Source organism: Saccopteryx leptura, chromosome 2 (assembly GCF_036850995.1).
Source record: "Saccopteryx leptura isolate mSacLep1 chromosome 2, mSacLep1_pri_phased_curated, whole genome shotgun sequence".
Classification (NCBI taxonomy): Eukaryota; Metazoa; Chordata; class Mammalia; order Chiroptera; family Emballonuridae; genus Saccopteryx; species Saccopteryx leptura.
This window is the reverse complement of record NC_089504.1, coordinates 55,885,806-55,905,721: the sequence shown is the minus strand read 5'-3', so window position 1 is coordinate 55,905,721 and position 19,916 is coordinate 55,885,806. Positions and strand designations below refer to the sequence as shown.

The following is a 19,916-nucleotide window of genomic DNA, read 5'->3' as shown; positions in this document are numbered from 1 at the left end:
AGTATTTAGTTTCAACATTCTGATACCCAAAAACAAAATAATGAATCACTTCTTGATAACATGATACGAAGCGAAATAAGTAAATCAGAAAAAACCAGGAACTGTATTATTCCATACGTAGGTGGGACATAATAGTGAAACTAAGAGACATTGATAAGAGTGTGGTGGTTGCGGGGGGGAGGGGGGAATGGGAGAGGGAAAGGGGGTGGGGAGGGGCACAAAGAAAACAAGATAGAAGGTGACAGAGGACAATCTGACTTTGGGTGGGGGGTATGCAACATAATTGAATGACAAGATAACCTGGACTTGTTATCTTTGAATATATGTATCCTGATTTATTGATGTCACCCCATTAAAAAAATAAAATTAGTATAAAAAAAAAACAAAAAAAACAAAAAAAAAAATAATGAATCACTAAGGTAAGCAAGAGTAGAAAGAAAATCTCTTGTTAGAGATAGGAAATTGGATCATGCAAGTTCAATAATATGTTTGTACTGTATTCATAAACCTATTATTTCATATGTATCCATTTATACCTTGTCTACCCATCATTACCTTTTCTAGATATATCTATATTGATACTTAGACAATATTCTGTAGTAGTACAATACATGAATATACTGTAATATATTTATGCAGTCCTTCAATGATGAATGTTCCTGTTTCCAATTTTTTATCCATATAATACAACAACAAATATCTCCATACATTATCTTGCACAAAAGAGCAAGAAATTCATACCTCCTGACCAGGCGGTGGCGCAGTGGATAGAGTGTTGGACTGGGATGCCGAGGACCCAGGTCTGAGACCCCAAGGTTGCCAGCTTGAGCGCGAGCTCATCTGGCTTGAGCAAAATAAAAAAAAATGCTCACCAGCTAAGACCCAAGGTCGCACGCTCGAGCAAGGGGTTACTCGGTCTGCTGAAGGCCCGTGGTCAAGGCACAGGAGAAAGCAATCAATGAACAACTAAGATGTCGCAACGAAAAACTGATGATTGATGCCTCTCATCTCTCTCCATTCCTGTCTGTCTGTCCCTATCTATCCCTCTCTCTGACTCTCTCTCTCTCTCCATCCCTGTAAAGAAAAAAAAAAAAAAGAAATTCATACCAATATATATAATTAGGGTTGCTTATATACAAAGCTGTTAGATATCGCCAGTTTAATGTCCAAAGTGTTTGTACCTGTTTACTTTCTAGCCAACACTGAATCCAATAGTTTCATTTTCTCTACATATTCATGATCTCTTTAAATGATATCTCACTTTTCAGTTACATTTCCCTTAAATACTCACATCAATAGGCATCTTTGTGTACATATACTCCCCTTTCAAGTTCTCATTTCATGATTTGGATGATTAACATTTGCTCATTTTTCTCCCAGTTTGCCATTATTTATTTCCTTAATGATTTAGAGAAGATCTATATATATGTATATGTTTTGTTTTGTTTTGACAGAGAGAGAAAGAAGACAGAGAGAGAAGAGAGAGAGAGAGCGAGGGAGGAAGAAGCATTAACTCATTTTTCCATTTAGCTGTGTTCCCACTGATTGCTTCCCATACATGCCCTGACCTGGGACCAATGGGCAACCTTGGGGTCAAGCCAGTTCCTTCAGGATCGAGCTGGCTCCCTTGGTGCTCTGGAACAATGCTCTATCTATCCACTGTGCCACCAGCCAGGGCGATTTTTATGTCTTTTATATTAACTATTTGTTATGATTATATATCTTACAAATATCTTGTCCAAGTTTGTGGAGTGTCTCCTGTTTATGGTATCTTTTGTCATACATAATTAAATGTAATCTAGCAGGAATTTTCTATTTATGATTTTTTTTATGTATTTAAGATATCCCTTTTAATTCAAATATCAAAATTATACTCTATATTTTGTCTGAAAGTTTTGTTTCTACTTCTCACATTTAAATATTTAATCTATATGGAGTTTATTCTTCTTGATGGTATAACTGCATTTTCTATTTTCATGTGAAAACCAATTATTCTTACTTTAGTTTATCCTTTATTCACTGATTGTAATGCCATCTTTATAAAAGGTGTTCTGTTTTTGGATGCTGTGTTTCATTCTACTGTTTAGGCTGCTTATTTAAATGCAGATTTCTGTGTTTCAACCAAAGATTCTTATCTAGAGTGGAGCCCAGGAATCCGCCATTTTAACAATAGACCCCATGGTTCTGATGGAAACGGCCCATAAACCACACTTTAAGTAGATAATCTTGGGCTTTGGAAAACAGGAAAGAATGGCAGAGCCCAGAATATTTCCTAACAGGGATTCCTCTCCCTTTATAATCTATTTTTTTCCATTCATTACCTGAAACCTTACCATTCGCTATTACCAGCCTATTTTAAGGCAATTCGACTCACAGTAGCCTAATCAGAGAGCAAGGCTAAACCTTCTTTCACTTTAAACTTAGAAACTTATATCAAGCAAATGGGTACATCTAAATAGCTAACTTCCCCACGGTAATTAATAGTAACTTCACCTTTGAAGTAGGACTCTACCTACCACTGACAAAGACTCTCTTCCAACTAAACATTAATGAGGCTCCTCTAGGTCCTCTTTCTCCCATCCAAGTACTAACCAGGCCCGACCCTGCTTAGCTTCCAAGATCAGACGAGATCCGGCGCGTTCAGGGTGGTATGGCCATAGACTAGGTCCTCTTTCTGACTAGACCCTTGACCTCAGGCTCTGTCCTTGACCCATTTAGTTCAGTTTTAGCAAGAATCCTGTTGGGTTGGTCAGTTTATGGAAAATCACCCAACCTTGATATCTGATCAGATTCCTCATCCCCAACCTTAGACTTGTATCAGCCTGGCCTGCCTTCAGAAAAAGTCCTGTCAAACCAGGATCCACCTACCCCTGCTGCTTCCTCTTAGTAATTTGCCATCCACCAATGTCCACCTTGCTCCTTGGCTTTAAATCTCCATTTGTCCTTGTATTCAGAGTTGAGCTTAATCTGTCTCTTCTAATACAAAACTCCATTGTTATAGCCCCTTACATAAGTCTGCCTTGTCATCTTTAACAAGTGTTCTAAATATTTTCTTCTTTAATACCACACAAACCAGTATTATAGTCTCTATGTAGCCCTCATCAAAATAATTATTTTATAGGATTGCAAATGTTTTATAGGACTCACAAATTTTTATTTGTGTTTAAAATGTGAATTTTTGACACTTGGGAGGATGTCATTTCAAACATTCAATTATATAATTACAAAAAAAAATCCATGTTTCAGGGAATCATTCTTTTAGATAAAATTCACATCACTTATCACATAGTTACTGTAATTATATAAAGGAGAAACAAAACAAACAGAATTTACAAATTTAGACTACATGGACATTGTGAAGAATCTTTTGTTAATAAGCAACACAATACCTATTTTTACACACTACATTCCAAAAATGATGAAATATGAAAAATATAATAAAGATCATAGTGTTAACACTTCAAATTCAAGGTCAGAGTGTTGAAGATTTTAAATTCAAGGTCATAGTGATGACATGGTACAACAAACTGATTACTTTTATGCTTCATATTAATTATTTGTCCCTTATAAGCAGGTAAAATAATGGCCCAAATACAATGAAATCAGCTGTTAGTTCAAATACATTACTTCAATCATATATGTAGCAGCCATATATATAGGGATTAAGTTTATAATTTAGAAGTTGACTATCCAAAATATCTAATAATTATAGTTGTCAAAATTTTTTGAATCCAATTATTTTAGATATTAAAAATTTATACCTGAAATCAACAAATTAACTGATTTCAAGGAATTGGAAAAAAAAGAGCCAAAAAAATACAGGGTGGTAGCAAAAGTAGGTTTACAGTTGGCAGTATGTGAAAGTTTATTCTTGTATTATTGCTTACTAATTGTATTATTTCTCATACGAACAACTGTAAATCTACTTTTACCCCACCCCATATATCATCAATATGATAAAATCTCTCCCCCTTCACACACACACAAAAACGTGTTTGTAATTGACCTTCTTCCTCTGGAGAAAACTGCACAGGAAGCCCCTAATCCTGGTGATTCCTAATTTGTTTATATATCATCTAGCCACTTGGATCCTTACTTAGCCAGGCTGGCCCATGTTTTCAGTATAAAGATGGAACAAAGGAAAGCTATAATTACCAACTCTCTTCTTTTCAGCTATTAGAAAAGGTGATTTACAGAAATGCAAGACACTACAAACAAAGGGGATTTTCCAGGGCTCACCAAGCACAGCTTCCAGGAAGGTGTTGGGATAAGGAAGCTTCTTTGTGGCCAAGACCCTGGGTCTGGAATCCAAATGGATTATATGTTTCAGAGCCAGATATGGTTACTTATCTCATCTCGGTGTTCAGGAGGAAAATCATAGTTTTATCTGTGACCTTCCTGAGGATGATCAGGAGGGATTCCATTCAAATACAAGTACTCATATTCTGTATGGCACTGACTCTATTAGCCAGTGAATGCTGATCCGGTCTGTGGATTTTTCAGGTTTGTAACTTCCTCCCGAGGATGGCATCCACATCATATGTAAGTAGAGTATGCAGGTGGGCAAAATGCTTTAAGAACAAACCAACCAAATCAACTAAGCAAAAGTTCCAGCAACACATTAACATTATAGACACCATGGGCAGATGTTAAAATTGCATGGTTGTATAAGAGGGAATGTCTTTCAAACATGCAGACCAACCTGATAGTGTTTTGGTTTAGCAAGAACTAAGGGTCCTGAGGGTCGAACACAGAATATGTGAGCAGTGATGGAGAATGGAAGGGACAAACAGGACTGGAAATGTAGTCTTTCCCAGTATAACAAGGCTGCATCAGTGGACCCTAGGCAGTAAGGAGGGGTGGAGGTATGACTAGGAAGAAACCTGTGCAGAAACACGGGAAGGTTTGTTGCCAAAGGCACTCATTTTTCAAAGTCCTCTAACCCAGCTTTCAGCTTGTCATGCAAGTCAGTTTTGAACCATTTTATTACGTTAACATTTTCCCTACTTCATAAGAAAAGTGAAAATGAGGGTGGTTAAAGTACCAAGAGATAATTTGTAATGAGTTGTTTTTATTCTGTTAGTTTATGGTAAAAGGGATTAGAAGAAACAAACTATTAGCTGAACTAGGGTTCTCCCTCAGCAGAACGAAGAGCGGAACACTGCACCCACCAGCTGCAGACCGGGGTGCAGCCACATGTTTTCACTTCGGAATTGTCATTCACATTTCATAGCTTCAGTCCACACACAGCTGGCTTACTGAAGGCATGAATGCAAACCTCAGAGGATGCTCAAACCAATACACTAAACCAGGATCTCCTGGCCTGAGGTCCTGTTTTCTAGACACAAACAACTGAGTTCAGAAAATGTATTAAAAAGTAGGGCAAGGCCCTGGCCAGTTGGCTCAGTGGTAGAGCATCGGCCTGGCGTGTAGGAGTCCTGGGTTCGATTCCCGGCCAGGGCACACAGGAGAGGCGCCCATCTGCTTCTCCATCCCTCACCCTCTCCTTCCTCTCTGTCTCTCTCTTCCCCTCCCTCAGCCAAGGCTCCATTGGAGCAAAGATGGCCCAGGAACTGAGGATGGCTCTGTGGCCTCTGCCTCAGGTGCTAGAATGGCTCTGGATGCAACAGAGCGATGCCCCAGAGGGGCAGAGCATCGCCCCCTGGTGGGCATGCCAGGTGGATCCTGGTCGGGTACATGCGGGAGTCTGTCTGACTGCCTCCCAGTTTCCAGCTTCGGAAAAATGCAAAAAAAAAAAAAAAAAAAAAAGTAGGGCAAGGGTTTTCATAGGGTATTCTCAGTATTTTCCAAATCTAGCATTATCTCCAAAGTTTGTTTTGGAAAAATTGCAGATTTCCTAATCCTTAATCTTGAAAAACTACAAATTAGAATTCACAGATGTCTGGAAATCTGATTTTTTTTTAAGACAAACCACCCAGATATTATGGATGATATGCCATATCTAGGAACCATGACTATTCTTATATAATCCCCAGTGTTATTTTACAAAAGTATTAGTAGTCCCATTTTACGGATAGAAGCTGAGGATCAGCAGTAGGAAACTGCTCAAAGTAACACCGCTGGTAAAGAGACTTAGCTGGCATCAAACCAAGGTTGGTGATCAAAGCATCCACCATGCATACCTGAAGCAACAGACTGTATCAGGCACTTACCTCACTGTCTTGAATTCACTAACTACTCACACACATGTTTTAGAAGCCGGCAACAAGTTTTGACATGGTCTTTTCTCTGTCAAAACTCCTATCCAGACGGGAGCTAACGATGCTCCTCGCTTCCTGAGATTCGTAAATCTATTCTCACCCATCAGTAACCTCTCTCACCTAAACCTTTCTCCCTCAAAAACTGGGTGTTTATGACCACTATGAACTGGTGGGAGAAAGGAAACTTGCTAGACCCTCTCAGATAGTGTCCCAGCCTCTTTCCTGGCAAAGACCAATTTTATTATCCCCCAAGTCCATCCAACCACCTCCCACCTCTGCCATGGAGCTAACGTATTAAAAGGCTTTTGCTTCTAAAACAAACTGCTTGTATAAAATAAATCATTCCACCTTTTAAAAATCTGCAATTACCAACCAGTTCTTTGATAAACGTGAAATAACCAAGGTGGGCAGTTCCCTCTAAAAGCAAAGAAACCTACGTTTTGTTAGTCTGCCTGCACAGCCCAATTGTGTATGTTTTACCCTAAACTCCTTAACAAAAAGAACTTGCAGAAAACAACGAATGGCTGGGATTTCATTGCAGTAATAAAATAACTAACTAATGAAATCAACCTAATGGTAAGAATTTCAGACACAATAGAGGATCTGACTATAGACTTCTGTGGGACCTTTGCCCCAATAACAGCCGTATAGTTTGCTGTGCATCAGACCTGCCTGCATTAGTCACAAAGAATTCCGGGGAAGACAGTGTAGAATGCGGCCATTGGAGTTAAAAAAACAAACAAAAAACCCTCCAACATTAAGATTTGTTCAGATGTATTCTCAAGTTAAGGGAAAAAAGGGAAAGCAATAACAAGGGCTCATCACCATGGGGTTCTCAAGCGTTAGGATTCCTGAGAAACACTTAGGGAGCTGGATATAAAATTACATTGCCAGCTTCAAGTCCCAGAGATGCCAATTCTCCAGTCTAAGCTGTGGTTTGGGATTCTGCATTTTCAATAAGCACCTCGGGGGGGGGGGGGGGGGGGTTCTGATGCAAGTATTTTCCTTACCCTTCTATTTAAAAAAAAATTCTCAAACCTTAGGAAAGTTCCAAGACTAGTACAATGAACACCAGTGTACCCTTCACTGAGATCAAGGGTCAGCAAACGTTTTCAGTAAAACACACAGTAAATATTTTTGGCTTTGCAGGCCATACAGTCTCTGTGGCAACTACTTAAATCTGCCATTGCAATTTGCAAGTCGGTCAACATGTGAGCAAATGAGCGTGGCTGTCTTCCAGTGTGACTTTATTTACTGACAGAATTTCACATCATAAATTACTCTTCTTCTTTTTCCAATGTGCTATAGTTAAAGATGTGAATACCATTCTTAGCTCAAAATCGGTACAAAACTAGTCAGGGGGACAGGGCTGGCCATTGTGGGTAACCTGGATGAATCAACTGTTATCATAAAGTCTAAGTTTTTTCTGAGGATGAACTTGAAATTTGTTATCGCTTTTTGTGTCCAGACTAATTACATTGTCCATTTTAGGAAGTTAAGAAAAGTAGATTCATGAAGTTGTTTTCTGACCTCTTCGTTGTAGTCAGATGTGTTTTCACTGCTGGCTATGGCTGTTATTTCTGGATGCCTGTGGGGCTTAGTTCTTTACTTATAAATCTTCATAGTTCGGTCATTCTCTAATTTTATCACATAAAAAGTGTGAGTGCCCTTCCCCACAACCCCAGAGCCTGATTAGCGTCCTGTTCTCAGCTTCTCTCCCATACTGAAGATAAATTAGGATGAAAAGCCTCCTTCTTTCCAATGACTCTAATGATCCAGCAAGATGTGAAGTGAACAGCATTTTGTTATTTGTGAACAAGGGACTGGGATGTGTGTCCTTAATTTGTTCCTCCCTGACCTTATGTTAAAAATTTGCTCCAGCCTGGAATGTCTGCTCACATTTCTAGGAGACTGGGTTATTACCAAGTAGGCATAACAATAATGATACCAATCTGTTACCTAATTATTCCCATTCAGTCTTCACCTCTAGGGAAATTTTTTTGTTGTTGTTATTTAAACATGGTTTGATAAGTATCTAAAACCCAAACAAGAATCCTGGAGGATAAACTCCAACACTGCATCATGAAGACAACAAACATTGTCGCAATGGAATCTAAGTACTTAAAACTACTAAGACCAACTGGAAAAAAAAAACTAAGTGCATTCCCCCTTACTGAAACGACTTTTAGCTGGACTTACCCAAACATTACCTCATCTCTTAAGGAATGAACACCTAGTTATCTGAACTATTCAAGTCTCTATCCACCACCTCCTTGCCCACCCCTCAACACAGAGTAATCCATTTAATAGCATGAGGATGTGTTCTCTTCAGATGAAGCTCGAGATCAGAGGAGTCACAGGTACCCCTCCCCTCCCTGTCTAAACATCAGCTTAGCGGTTGCTTTGGAGCCATCTCCTAGGAGGCTGGGTATCTGCCTTTCATCTTCTCCCAAGCAGCCTTCTCTGGCCTCTGAAGATAATATATGGATGGCTGGCTGGCTCAGGTGGACAGGCAGGAATCTCACAGCAAAGACTGCAAACCCGAGGTGCTGACTTATGAGAAGGCCCCGTGTTTCTTTCGTCAGCTGGCTGATCTGTAGATGGCCACATTTCAACCAACTGCTTCACCTGATGGAAAATGCTTACGAACTTATAAATTACCTTTGAATATATTTTCTCTGTAGAAATAAAACAGCTTGCTAGCTCCCAACTGCCTAAATGTGTAGATCACTTTAGATGACCAATTTAACAATTTGAGACAGTGAAGGACTAAAAACTGTATTTAAAAGTTCTATTGAAAGAATATCGAAATGCTTTATTTAGGGCTAGGAGTTCTGTAATAATAGATATTGCAAATAAAAATAATAGATAAATGTAATTTTGCTTTTGTCACAAAAAAATTACAGGCTAAAGTTAAACAGTGTGTCTATTATATTCGTGCAGGGGTTCCTAAACCTGGCTGCATGCTAGAATCACCCCAGGGAGCCTTAAAAAAATTCCAATGCCCAGGCTGCACCCCACACCAATCAAATCTGAATGGAGAGGGAGAGGGTGGGTGGGGCCCAGGCCTCCACATTTTTTAAAACTCCCAAGTGATTCCAATGTGCAGACAAGGTTGAGGACCTCTGCATGGGAGCCTAATCCCTGCCCTTTTGAAACTCAGACTCCCTTAGTTGACCCAGTAGATTACTTAGTGGGAAGTTTTCCCTGTCTCATTTCTGCCAGTGACTTCTTTACAGCCAGAATATGGAATATAAAAAGGACAGATTGACTGATTGACCGCTTGCTAGATAGATAAGTCACACACACAAACACAAACACATATAAAAAAAAATACATGCACACATATTTTTATTTATTTAACTTAGGATCTGATAGTTATCATATAAATCAGAAAAACTGAGTGCCTTAGAACTGTATTACATATCTCTCCAAATCTTTAAAGAGCCAAACTCTAAAAAACACACATAAAAAAATATTTAAGTCATTAAAAAACACACACACACACTCAAACTAATCACCTTCAGGAACCATGATCCAATAATATATTTAATAGGTAAGATCTCATTCATCAATGTACAAAACAAACAAACAAAACACCCCCTAGACTTTAGGACGTGTGCCCTCAGGACGAGCATGCACAGTTAGAAAGAGTTCTCGGTAGCACGTTGAGGTAGCATATTTTGTAAAGTAACAGAAGTCACAGAGTTGCTCTGCAGTTTCCCCTGGACACAGGAGACAGGCCACCAGCCATAGCTCTTGGTAGAGCAAAGTGAATCTGTCCTCACTGCCAGTCAGCCTGAATGCACTTCCTACTATCTCGCTGCGGCCATTCCTCCACCACACTTCACACATTAGGACAAGGTAAAGGCATGCCGATGCTTCTTTATTCGTGGTGTGGTGATGTCCCAGGCCAGCAGCCAATCTGCTTTGGCCACATGCAGTCCTCACTGGCAAGAGACGCATGCACACAGTGAGTGGAAGGGAAATAGGGTGTCAAGGCACCTTTTTAAAATTGGCTCTGACAATTTTTTTAAGAGTGACTGACTCTTCGAAGGCTATCACAACATTCATTCCTGAATGTTACCTCTATGATCTGACCCTTAAAAGATTCCCTTCTTTTTCTCCCCCGAGTACAATATTTTGGGGTATCCTTAAGCTTTCTGCAGTTTTCATGGCAGAATGGTGAGCAAAAAAGCTTTTAAAAAAATCTACACACAAAACAACAACAGAAAACCTGGGTGCAGGAGCAACTCTGAGAACAGACTTCTTTTGTGCAAGTTGAAATGACTCGAGTTTACAGTTCAGAAAAACAGCCTGCTTCTTAAAAAAAAAAAAAAGGTACATATTCAGCTCAGCTCTGCAATTTAAACACAAATATACAGTCAAAACAGGTTAAGGATTAAAGCTGTAAAAATGGTCCCAACAACCTCAGACCTTGGTTTAGGTCAAATTTTTGCCCAATGTTCATAGATGAAAGGGATGTCTAATCCCTAAAAGCCCTTTTGTCCCAATGTACTTCCTGTTGGAAAGTTGAACCTTTAAGAAAGAATCGATAAACAAATGAATAAAAATAGCGCATGTCCAGGCAAAAAAGGGCATGGGCTGGGCCTGAGTTGCCACTTAAAACTCTCACTCAGTATCATATGAAATCCTCAAAGGCTGCCCAGAACCAGGGCCCAAGGCATCACTGAACATGCCAGCCCCCCAAGTCAATTGCTGACCCAAAGTCAATGACACAACTGAGCATTAGACTTCAAGTATCCAAGGTGCTACAAGAGCCCGCCCTCACAAGGAGTTAGGCTGACTCTCAGAAGCCCCACCTCACAACACGACACCCCATAATACAAAGGGTGAAGCACTGCTTATGGTCAGTACAAAACGCTGGGGTGGAAGGTGAGGAATAAGAGACCTGCCCTTTAAATATAGCAGCCTAACAAATACAAATAAACATTTTGTACAACTAGAAGGTGCATGAGCTGGTATTTCAAGCAATCACTTTCCACTCTTTCTTTTCTACCCTTTCTGTGTCAAACAGGAAAATGGTTCCATTGGGTTAACAGTGTCATTTTAAAATGCCATAAATTAAATAAGTTAGTTCACATTTTTTCCCCCAGCACTTAAGTTACAGTGAGTCTCTAATGTGCTTTTGAAGTTTGCTTTAAGAGGTCCAGGTCTCTCCTGCGGACCGCGCCGAGTCTGTGACAACCATATTCCTCCAGCTGCAAAGGGATGAACTGTTCCAGCAGCCCCAGGCCCTGTCCAGCAGGACTAGTAAACAGCTTAGGCCATGATGGTTTAGCATTTCCACTGAATCCCAAAAATATGGTACTCCCTAAAAAAAAAAAAAAATCAGGAGAGTTCAACTTTGACATCTCCTAGCTCTGGGCAAGGTAATGTTAGAGGTGAGCAAAACAAAGACAGCTATAAAACAAAATAACTACACTTCATTATGTCAGTGAGTGAACTCTCACCACCTACCTGATGTCCCAAACAACAAACCACATCCCAACACACTTCCTCTAACACTGTCTCCGTATTTAGAAACAATCTTCATGATATCCACTCTAGGAAAATAAGCTCATGAAAATGATCTGGTAGCTACATTCCACCACGAAAATGCTCATGTTGCTGGCCTCATAAGAACTACATAGAAGAATATAAATACAAACCTTTGTTATAAAGATGAGCTGGTTTGGCTAATCCCAGAGGTACTAATGAATCGGAAATATTCAACTGCTTTATTTCTCCTCTTGTGCTCAACAAGACAACAGACCTGTACATAAAAGTCAGAAAATCAGAGCAAATTCCAGTAACTTAGCATGTATTTATTGGGTTCCTTTCTGAAATATATGCAGCAGAGCAGCGATTTTCAACCTTTTTTATCTCATGGCATACATAAACTAGTAAAATTCTGCAGCACACCAAAAAATACATTATTTTTTTGCCAATCTGACAAAATAAAATAGGAATTATTTTGATTCATTCACACTGGACAGCTATTGTTGTGTTGGCTGTTTCATTTTTTTATTTGACGATCTAAGGGAAAAGAGGATTGAATGCTTTAAAAATTCTTGCAGCACACCGGTTGAAAATCACTGCAGTAGAGAAATAGAATAGAAATAGTGGATAAAAACAGAACTCAAAACAAAGCAAAGCAAACATAGAACCCAGATGCTTTTTCATTTCTGCTGTTCCAAGTTCCCACCTCCCTGCCCCACCCAGAATGTCTGCTGATATCACAAGAGGTCTCTAGGCCCTGAGCAGGTGCCTCAATGGATAAAGCATCCACGGGTATGTGAGAAGTTGCGGGTTTGACCCTCAGTCAAGAAGGCACACACGAGAAACGATGAGTACATAACTAAAATGGAACTAAGTGAAACCAGCTGATCTCTCTCTCTCTCTCTCTCTCTCAAATCAATGGAGAAATTTAAAAAAAAGGTCTTTAAATGTAGGGAAAACACATTATTTTAGGTCAGTTGACCTAGTGGATGCTTGGGATACAGACCCTTTATGGAATAAACTATGATAACAGGGGAAGTTAGTTTTGTTACAGATGCTCTATTTATCTATTTATTCAATAGATGGATAAACACCAATTCTAAAAAGAAACAAAATAAAATCTGTTCCCCACGGTTTGGTTTCAATTTCCATCTTTATTATGCGGTATATCCACACAAATACTCAGATTTGTTTGTGGATTCTCTCTTCTCCTGATCCCTCCTCCGCCAATTCCACACCAGCTTAATCATTATGACTTCATGGTTTATTTTAATATCTGATAACATAAGTCGCTTGTATTAATTTGTTTAAAAATTATATTTTATTACTCTCCCACATTTATTCTTCCAGATGAACTTCACTGTCTGTGGAATACAACAACAAAAAGTACTAGATTGGGGCACTACTGGAAATGTGTTAAATTTCTATTTAATTTCGGCAGAGTGACATCTTTACAATATTAACTTTCCCATCCAGAAACAGGAAGAGTCTCTCCGATACAACTATTCTATATCCTTTGTTAAAGCATTTATTTCCTTAATGTGTGTCTTGGCACTTCCTTTTACGTTTCTTAACTTTTGCAGTGGTGTGGGTTTTTGTTCGGTTCTTTCTATCCGCAGTGGTGACCTAATCCAGAATCAGACCTGCAGACCTGGCCTTCTTCAATGGGCCACAGTGACTCAGGCTGGTCCCATGAGATCACTTACAGAGCCCCTTGACCCACGCAGAACCCCACACATGCCCAGTTTCCCTAGAACTCACTGCCAGTTGCCCCATAACTTCCTAACACTTTAAGATACAAAGTACATACAGAATAGTATTTCTAAGTGTATAGCACATTAAACTTCTACAAACTAAACATATTTGTGTAACCAGCACCCAGATCAAGAAACAGAGCACTACAAGTAGCTCAAAAGCCTTCCTGTGTCTCCTCTCTAAAAATCACCTAGTGACATTTTAATGAGTTGGTAGTAACTTATAAATCTCTAGGGTATGAGGGTTGGGGGACTGGGTGAAAAAGGTGAAGGGATTAAGAAAAAAATAATAAATCTATAGGGTACCTTACAGGACTTCTGTGTTGCCCTAAATAGTTGTGGTGAGATTTATTTAGCAGATTGTTTTAGGTGGAGTAAGTGTATGTCTTTTCAACATTAGGAAACATCTTTAAATCCTTAAAGAGAATTGAGGCCTTGGAAAGGAATTCCCAGCAAGTGTTTTAAACCAGACAGAGCTATTACATAGACAATGAATACGACACACAAATAATCCAATGACTTTATGGGACTTGCTGAGATCCGGCTCTGTAATGTGTAAAGAGCGTAAGTGATTAGATCAACTGAGGAGGATTCAAAAGTTAGATGGGCCTTTAATCCTTGGGAAGCCTGTGTTCTTCCCTTAGTGGCTTCACTAAATGAAGGCTCAGGAGTAAATCAACATCTGCAGCAAAGCCCAGGCGCAGAAAGGAGCCTGAATTCACTCCTTGCCTCCAGGCAGGGTCTGACCCACTCCAAATATAAAAAAAAAAAAAAAAAAAAAAAAGGAAAGAAAGTTTCTCTCCTGTGCACCTTTTTCCAGAAACTAACAACAAAAACAACAACAAAAAAAACTAATCATACTAGCATTCTCAAAAGAGAGACCACACACTCATCTACTTAAAAATCAATTTTCTCTTTTCTAGTCACTTCCAAGCGACACAGCTGTGACTTCATACACCACAGTCACAGGGCACTGCTGTCTGAGGTTCCATTAGTGAGACAGATGGCTGCAAAAGTAAAACTGCCTATAAAAATTGCTATAAAATCATAATGATGCCTGACGAGGCAGTAGTGCAGTGGGATGCAGAGGATCCAGGTTCAAAACCCCGAGGTCGCCAGCTTGAGCGCGGGCTCATCTGGTTTGAGCACAGCTCACCAGCTAGGACCCAAGGTCGCTGGCTTAAGCAAGGGGTTACTCAGTCTGCTATAGCCTCCCAGTCAAGGCATATATGAGAACACAATCAATGAATAACTAAGGTGTCACAACGAAGAACTGATGCTTCTCATCTCTGTCCCTTCCTGTCTGTCTGTCCCTATCTGTCCCTCTCTCTATGTGTCTCTCTGTCTCTGTCACAATAAAAAAAAAAAAGGAGACTGTTGGTCAAATAAGTTTGCAAATATGATGTATATGTTTGCTCACTTATAGTTTGCATTGAGTGTGGGGGACAGGCTCTAAGCAGGCAGGGTCGTTATAGCCTACGGCTTAGTTTTAAGACTAAGCTTTTCCCCACACCCTTGACTGTTGCATGATGTGGGGTTGTGCACTCTCATGAGGAATCCCATTATGCCTCAGATGGGTGACTTTGTAACAGAGACTTGTTTGTATATTGGATTAAAGGTTTTGATTTCTACACTATAAAATGGGGCAGAGGAGCCCATGCTGGAGGAGAGCAGAGAAGGGCCACGTAGAGGAGAGGAGAAGCAGCCAAGATGGCAAAGTGCTGAAGGAGAAGCCAGTTTGTGCAGAGTTTGTGCAGAGAGAAGGAGATAGAGAACAGGGGTGAGTAAGGCTGGTGAGGTACAAACCTTTGATTCTAGGAAACTCGGATAAGTCAGTGGCTTTGTGAGCCCTGAATGGAAAGGAAAGTGTTTTCCCACTGTGTGCATTTTTCGCCCGCCAGGTGTGAGCTAGGATTAAAGCTAATGGCCCACCAGTTCTTGGCTCCATTGTTTCATTACCATCTGTCCAAATCAAATGTGATCCTGCACAGGCCAGGCAGCTGTAATGGTGGCCATGCCTACTGACTTTACAGAGGCCCTGGCCAGTTGGCACAGTGAAAGAGCGTCAGCCTGGTATGTGGAAGTCCCAGGTTCAATTCCTGGTCACAGCACACAGGAGAGGTGACCATCTGCTTCTTCACCTTACCCTCTCCCCCTTCTCTCTCTCTCTCTCTTGTCCTCCCATAGCCATGGCTCGACTGGTTCGAGTGAATTGGCCCCAGGCGCTGAGGATGGTTCCATGGAACTTCCACCTCAGGTGCTAAAAACAGGACCCTGGTTGGGGTGCATGCACGAGTCTATCTCCCTTCCTTTCACTTGGAAAGAAAGAATAATGAGCCTTCTAAGCAAGTTGGATGCAATGTAGATAAACTTAGTACTAAAACATGGAGAGTAAGGTTCCAAAATATTGAGGTTTTCTCCTTATAAGAAACTTTCCACCCTTTGCAAACTCTTCTTTGCTATTGATAAGCCGAGATTTACAATGATAAGCAGGTTAGACCACACTGGCACCAATCTGAGATGAGGCAGGAATAAAAACCTTTCAAAAGTCCCACATGCCCGGTAAACAAACCGCAGCTCAGAGTAAACCAGGTGTCACCTTTCATGTGGCTTGCCCCTCCCCAGAGCAAGTCTCACCAACCTTGGAGGGATGCCTGTTTTTAAATACTCTCTCACGAGGCTGACATCAGCAAGAGAGAAAAACTTCTTTTCGTTCAGACGGAAGGGAACGCTGCAGGCATCCACCGTGAGGAGGAGGACACCTGCGCTGGCAAAGGGGAAGTTGGTGCCGTTGACCTGAGGACACAAAAACATCTTCCGCTGTAATCACCATTTCATCATCTCCAGGAACACTCATCTTTCCCCCCCCATCCCTCTGTCTCCTAAAGCCACAAATCAAATTATATTCAAGATTCTAATTCGATGTTCCATTTGTTCTTTCTATGTCTCTCTTTGAAATCATCTGTGTTCTCAGACTTTGCCTCGACTGGACTTTACTGACTGGGCAGGATGCCCTGAGCGAGCACAGCACGGCAGCCCACGCTCGGCTGAGCACAGCGACTCTCTCTGCAGATTCAAGGCCTCCATTCTTACACCCACTCTCTCACTGGCGTCAAAGCTAACTCAGCAATCAGGTGGCAGCCTCTATGCTGCAGCTCAGCTCACTTACTGTCACTCTGGTTCAGAAAAAAATATCCCCCCTCCCCATCGGAGTTTAGGTTTAGAATATCAGAGGAGCCAGAGTGTACCACCTCCTTCATTTCATCCATAGCTCTCCTTTGAAATCAAAATGGAAAAGTGGCCATTTTACCAGGATGTAAGCTACAAGTCCATTACTATACTGTGTAATTTCCAGTCATCCTCTTTAAATGGTTCAAGACCTTTTCAAGAAAAAGGAGCTCTATACACATCCAAATATCACTCATTCCTCAACCAAAAATGAAGGAAAAAAAAACTTACTAGACTGAAAAATGATTCAACACTGAATTAAGCCATAGACACTATTTCTGTTTAAAATATGTAAAATTACTAATCACTACAGGTCTCCCAAGAAGCAAAATGGCCATTCAGCTGTGTTTAAATTGCTCTAATCCAGAGGACAATTCTGGAAATGCTGGCTATAAAGTGCCATTTTATATCTCAAAGACCTGAAGTTATTCTCTTATCTTAAAAAATCCGAATACGTAAAATTGAGAGGCATTTGAGAAAAAATATAAAATGATCTTCTACACACTCAAACTGTCCTCTTAAAAAGAATCCCCTCCCCCGAAACCTACTGCTTAAAGAAAACATAAAACTTTCCATAAAATCTATATAATGCAGTGCCATGTCCTTGCAAAGACTCTTCAGGTGATACATTGAAAGTACTGGAGAAAAATATGACAAAAAACGGTGCCCTATGACTTTTCTAGGATCCCAGGCACCTAATGTATAGCAATGGAGTTAAACAGTGTCTTCAGATCCAGGGGCATAGCCTGTATAAAATTTTGGGGGGCAAAACAATATCTTCTTTAATTATCTAGTGAGTGTACAGCACAGGGAATATAGTCAATAACATAATAACATTCAATGACAGATATACCGTAAGGTTTATAAATGTAGAATCATGTTAAACACCCGAAACTGATATAATATTGTACATCAACTCTACTTTAATTTAAAGATATTTATCTAATGACCTAGCAGAGCAGTGAGCCCTCCACACTTACTTCCTCTATACAGCTGACTCCCGCACGATACCAGGCTAGATCTTGAGTGCTTATGTATCTTACTCAACTGAAACTTTAGGCCTGTTGCTAATAATGCCCCCATTTCAACCACCCCCATAAAGTGGCAATAATTCAGAGTTATTAAAAAGTCAAATATATGTTCTGAAAATGGGATGTAGCGATGGATGTATTTCATACCACTGAACTGTACATTTAAAACTGGTAAGATGGTGAATTTTATGTTCCTTATATCCTGCTCACAAAAAGTAGGGGATATTTCATATACCCTACTGAACAATGTGTCGCACTCTCATCCAGTTTGACACGCTTCTGTTCACCCTACACCCTACTAGACAATGTGCGGCACTCTCGTCCAGTTTGACCTGCTTCTGTTCACCCTACACCCCACTAGACAATGTGCGGCACTCTCGTCCAGTTTGACCTGCTTCCGTTCACCCTCACCAGTATGTCACTTGCTGCTCAATCACGATAATTGAGTTTGCAACTCATTTGCATAATCAAACAACTTTCTTTGAGTTGTCGTTTGCTTTCCTGTTCTTCTTTAATAAAAAAGAATCAAATGCCTTTTCTTATCACTTCATATTCATTTTAAAATATCCCCTATTTTTTGTGAGCAGTGTATTTTAACCAGATAAAAAAAACTGAGAAAGAAACAAAGGGTAAAATTGATTTTTTTCCACATTTATGTGGATTTGTCATTGTGTCACCCACCACTTAAAAAAAACTATGGAGCTCCTGAAGAGAACACATGAGCCTGGGCCCAGGCCCCGGCCGGGAATGGTTACACGGCTACATGTCTGTTCCCCAAAGAGCTCTTTCTATGATGGCACTCGGGTCAACCTGATTTTGGACAGGCTATGTGCCAAGAGCTGGTCACCAGTGGCTAGCATGGCTCTTAGCCCAAATTCTAATGTTGACCCTGAGGCTCCTTCCGTTAACTCACTTAGGAAAGACAACCAACACTTTGCATCTTCCCTTTCCTCATCTTAAAAAAATGGGAGACGGGCAACCTCAAACTACAAAAGCCAAGGAAAAAATTTTAAAACTCGTCTGCCACATTTTAAACAAACAACTTGAAAACCCCTTTTAACTTCAAAAACCAAGGTTAAACAGTTTTCTACATTGGATTGCCTGTAGCAATTATGTTTTAACCAAAGATGCCTTCGCTCCTGTAGAAATGAAATCTGGGTCACCTGTAACACTACTAATGAATGAAGAGTAATTTGAGTAGTTTAACATTCACCTAAATGTTATCAATAAACACAATCTACTGAGAAAAAAAAAATTAATAGTCACCCCAAAACGTAAATGTTCAGGAGGTATTTATACATCTATTTGTATTACTTGACTCCAATAACCAAAGTGTGATTACAAACAAGAGGTTGCTACTGGAAATAATTCATGTCACCAGGGTGAAACGTAATAATAGCAAGAAGCAGAGGCGCGTACACGCCAGATGGTACTTACAGAGATGACAGACAGGTCTCCGCGCTGGGTCTCCACTTTACCGGGGGACTGGAACTGCACAGGGAGGTAGTTTTTATGAGGATCACTGGTAAACACCACCTAAACATGGAGAAAGCGCCAATTTATGTCACTGTATCTTCCTCCAAAACGATGCCTCAATATAAACTCAATTATAACTAATGAGTGGGTGTTTGGTTTTTATCCCCAGAACTTTTTATACCTATTTCATGACCTGGAATTCTACCTTTTGATACAGGCTTAATATGAGTAAGGTATTTCCTCATTTTCTGGAACAACCCTAGTTTTGAATAATTGTAATCTTGTTAATAAAAATCAATCCTACAAATGACTAAATGAAAGTGTTTTATATCGACATCTTTATAAACATTTTATGCAAAAACAGTCACAAATCTTTTCAAAGGACCTTTCCAGGCCAGTTATCCTGAATCAGCACTGTCACTCCAGGATCGAGGAAATAAGTATAAATGACCAGTTAAAAACAAAACAAACTTTAGAACTTTAGTAGCCTTGTAATCACCAGGTCTCAATTCCTCTATCTGACCTCAAAGTGTCACATAAATCAAGCCACGCCTGATAAACAGGTTCCTACTTCCCATTGTTCTATCACATTCAACAGATAGGACAGTTTCCTGATTTTTCCACAAGCGTTTTACCTCCTTTCCTGACACTCTACTTTCGTAGATATTCCCTCTTCTTCTCCAAATCACTCTCCGTCTCCAAGT

At 40.1% G+C, this 19,916-nt stretch overlaps 1 protein-coding gene across 1 annotated transcript in view; it reads right to left on the bottom strand.

Moving 5' to 3' along the window:
• Positions 1-9,758: 9,758 nt before the first annotated feature.
• Positions 9,759-19,916, bottom strand: part of CEMIP2 (cell migration inducing hyaluronidase 2) — a 79,370-nt gene continuing 69,212 nt past the window's right edge. The window contains exons 21-24 of the mRNA XM_066368004.1: positions 19,174-19,272; positions 16,119-16,273; positions 11,894-11,997; positions 9,759-11,556 (exon numbers count right to left, since the gene is read on the bottom strand). Of these exons, the coding sequence (XP_066224101.1) occupies positions 11,360-11,556; positions 11,894-11,997; positions 16,119-16,273; positions 19,174-19,272 (555 nt within the window). The 3' untranslated portion in view covers positions 9,759-11,359. The remainder of the gene's footprint in view (positions 11,557-11,893; positions 11,998-16,118; positions 16,274-19,173; positions 19,273-19,916) is intronic.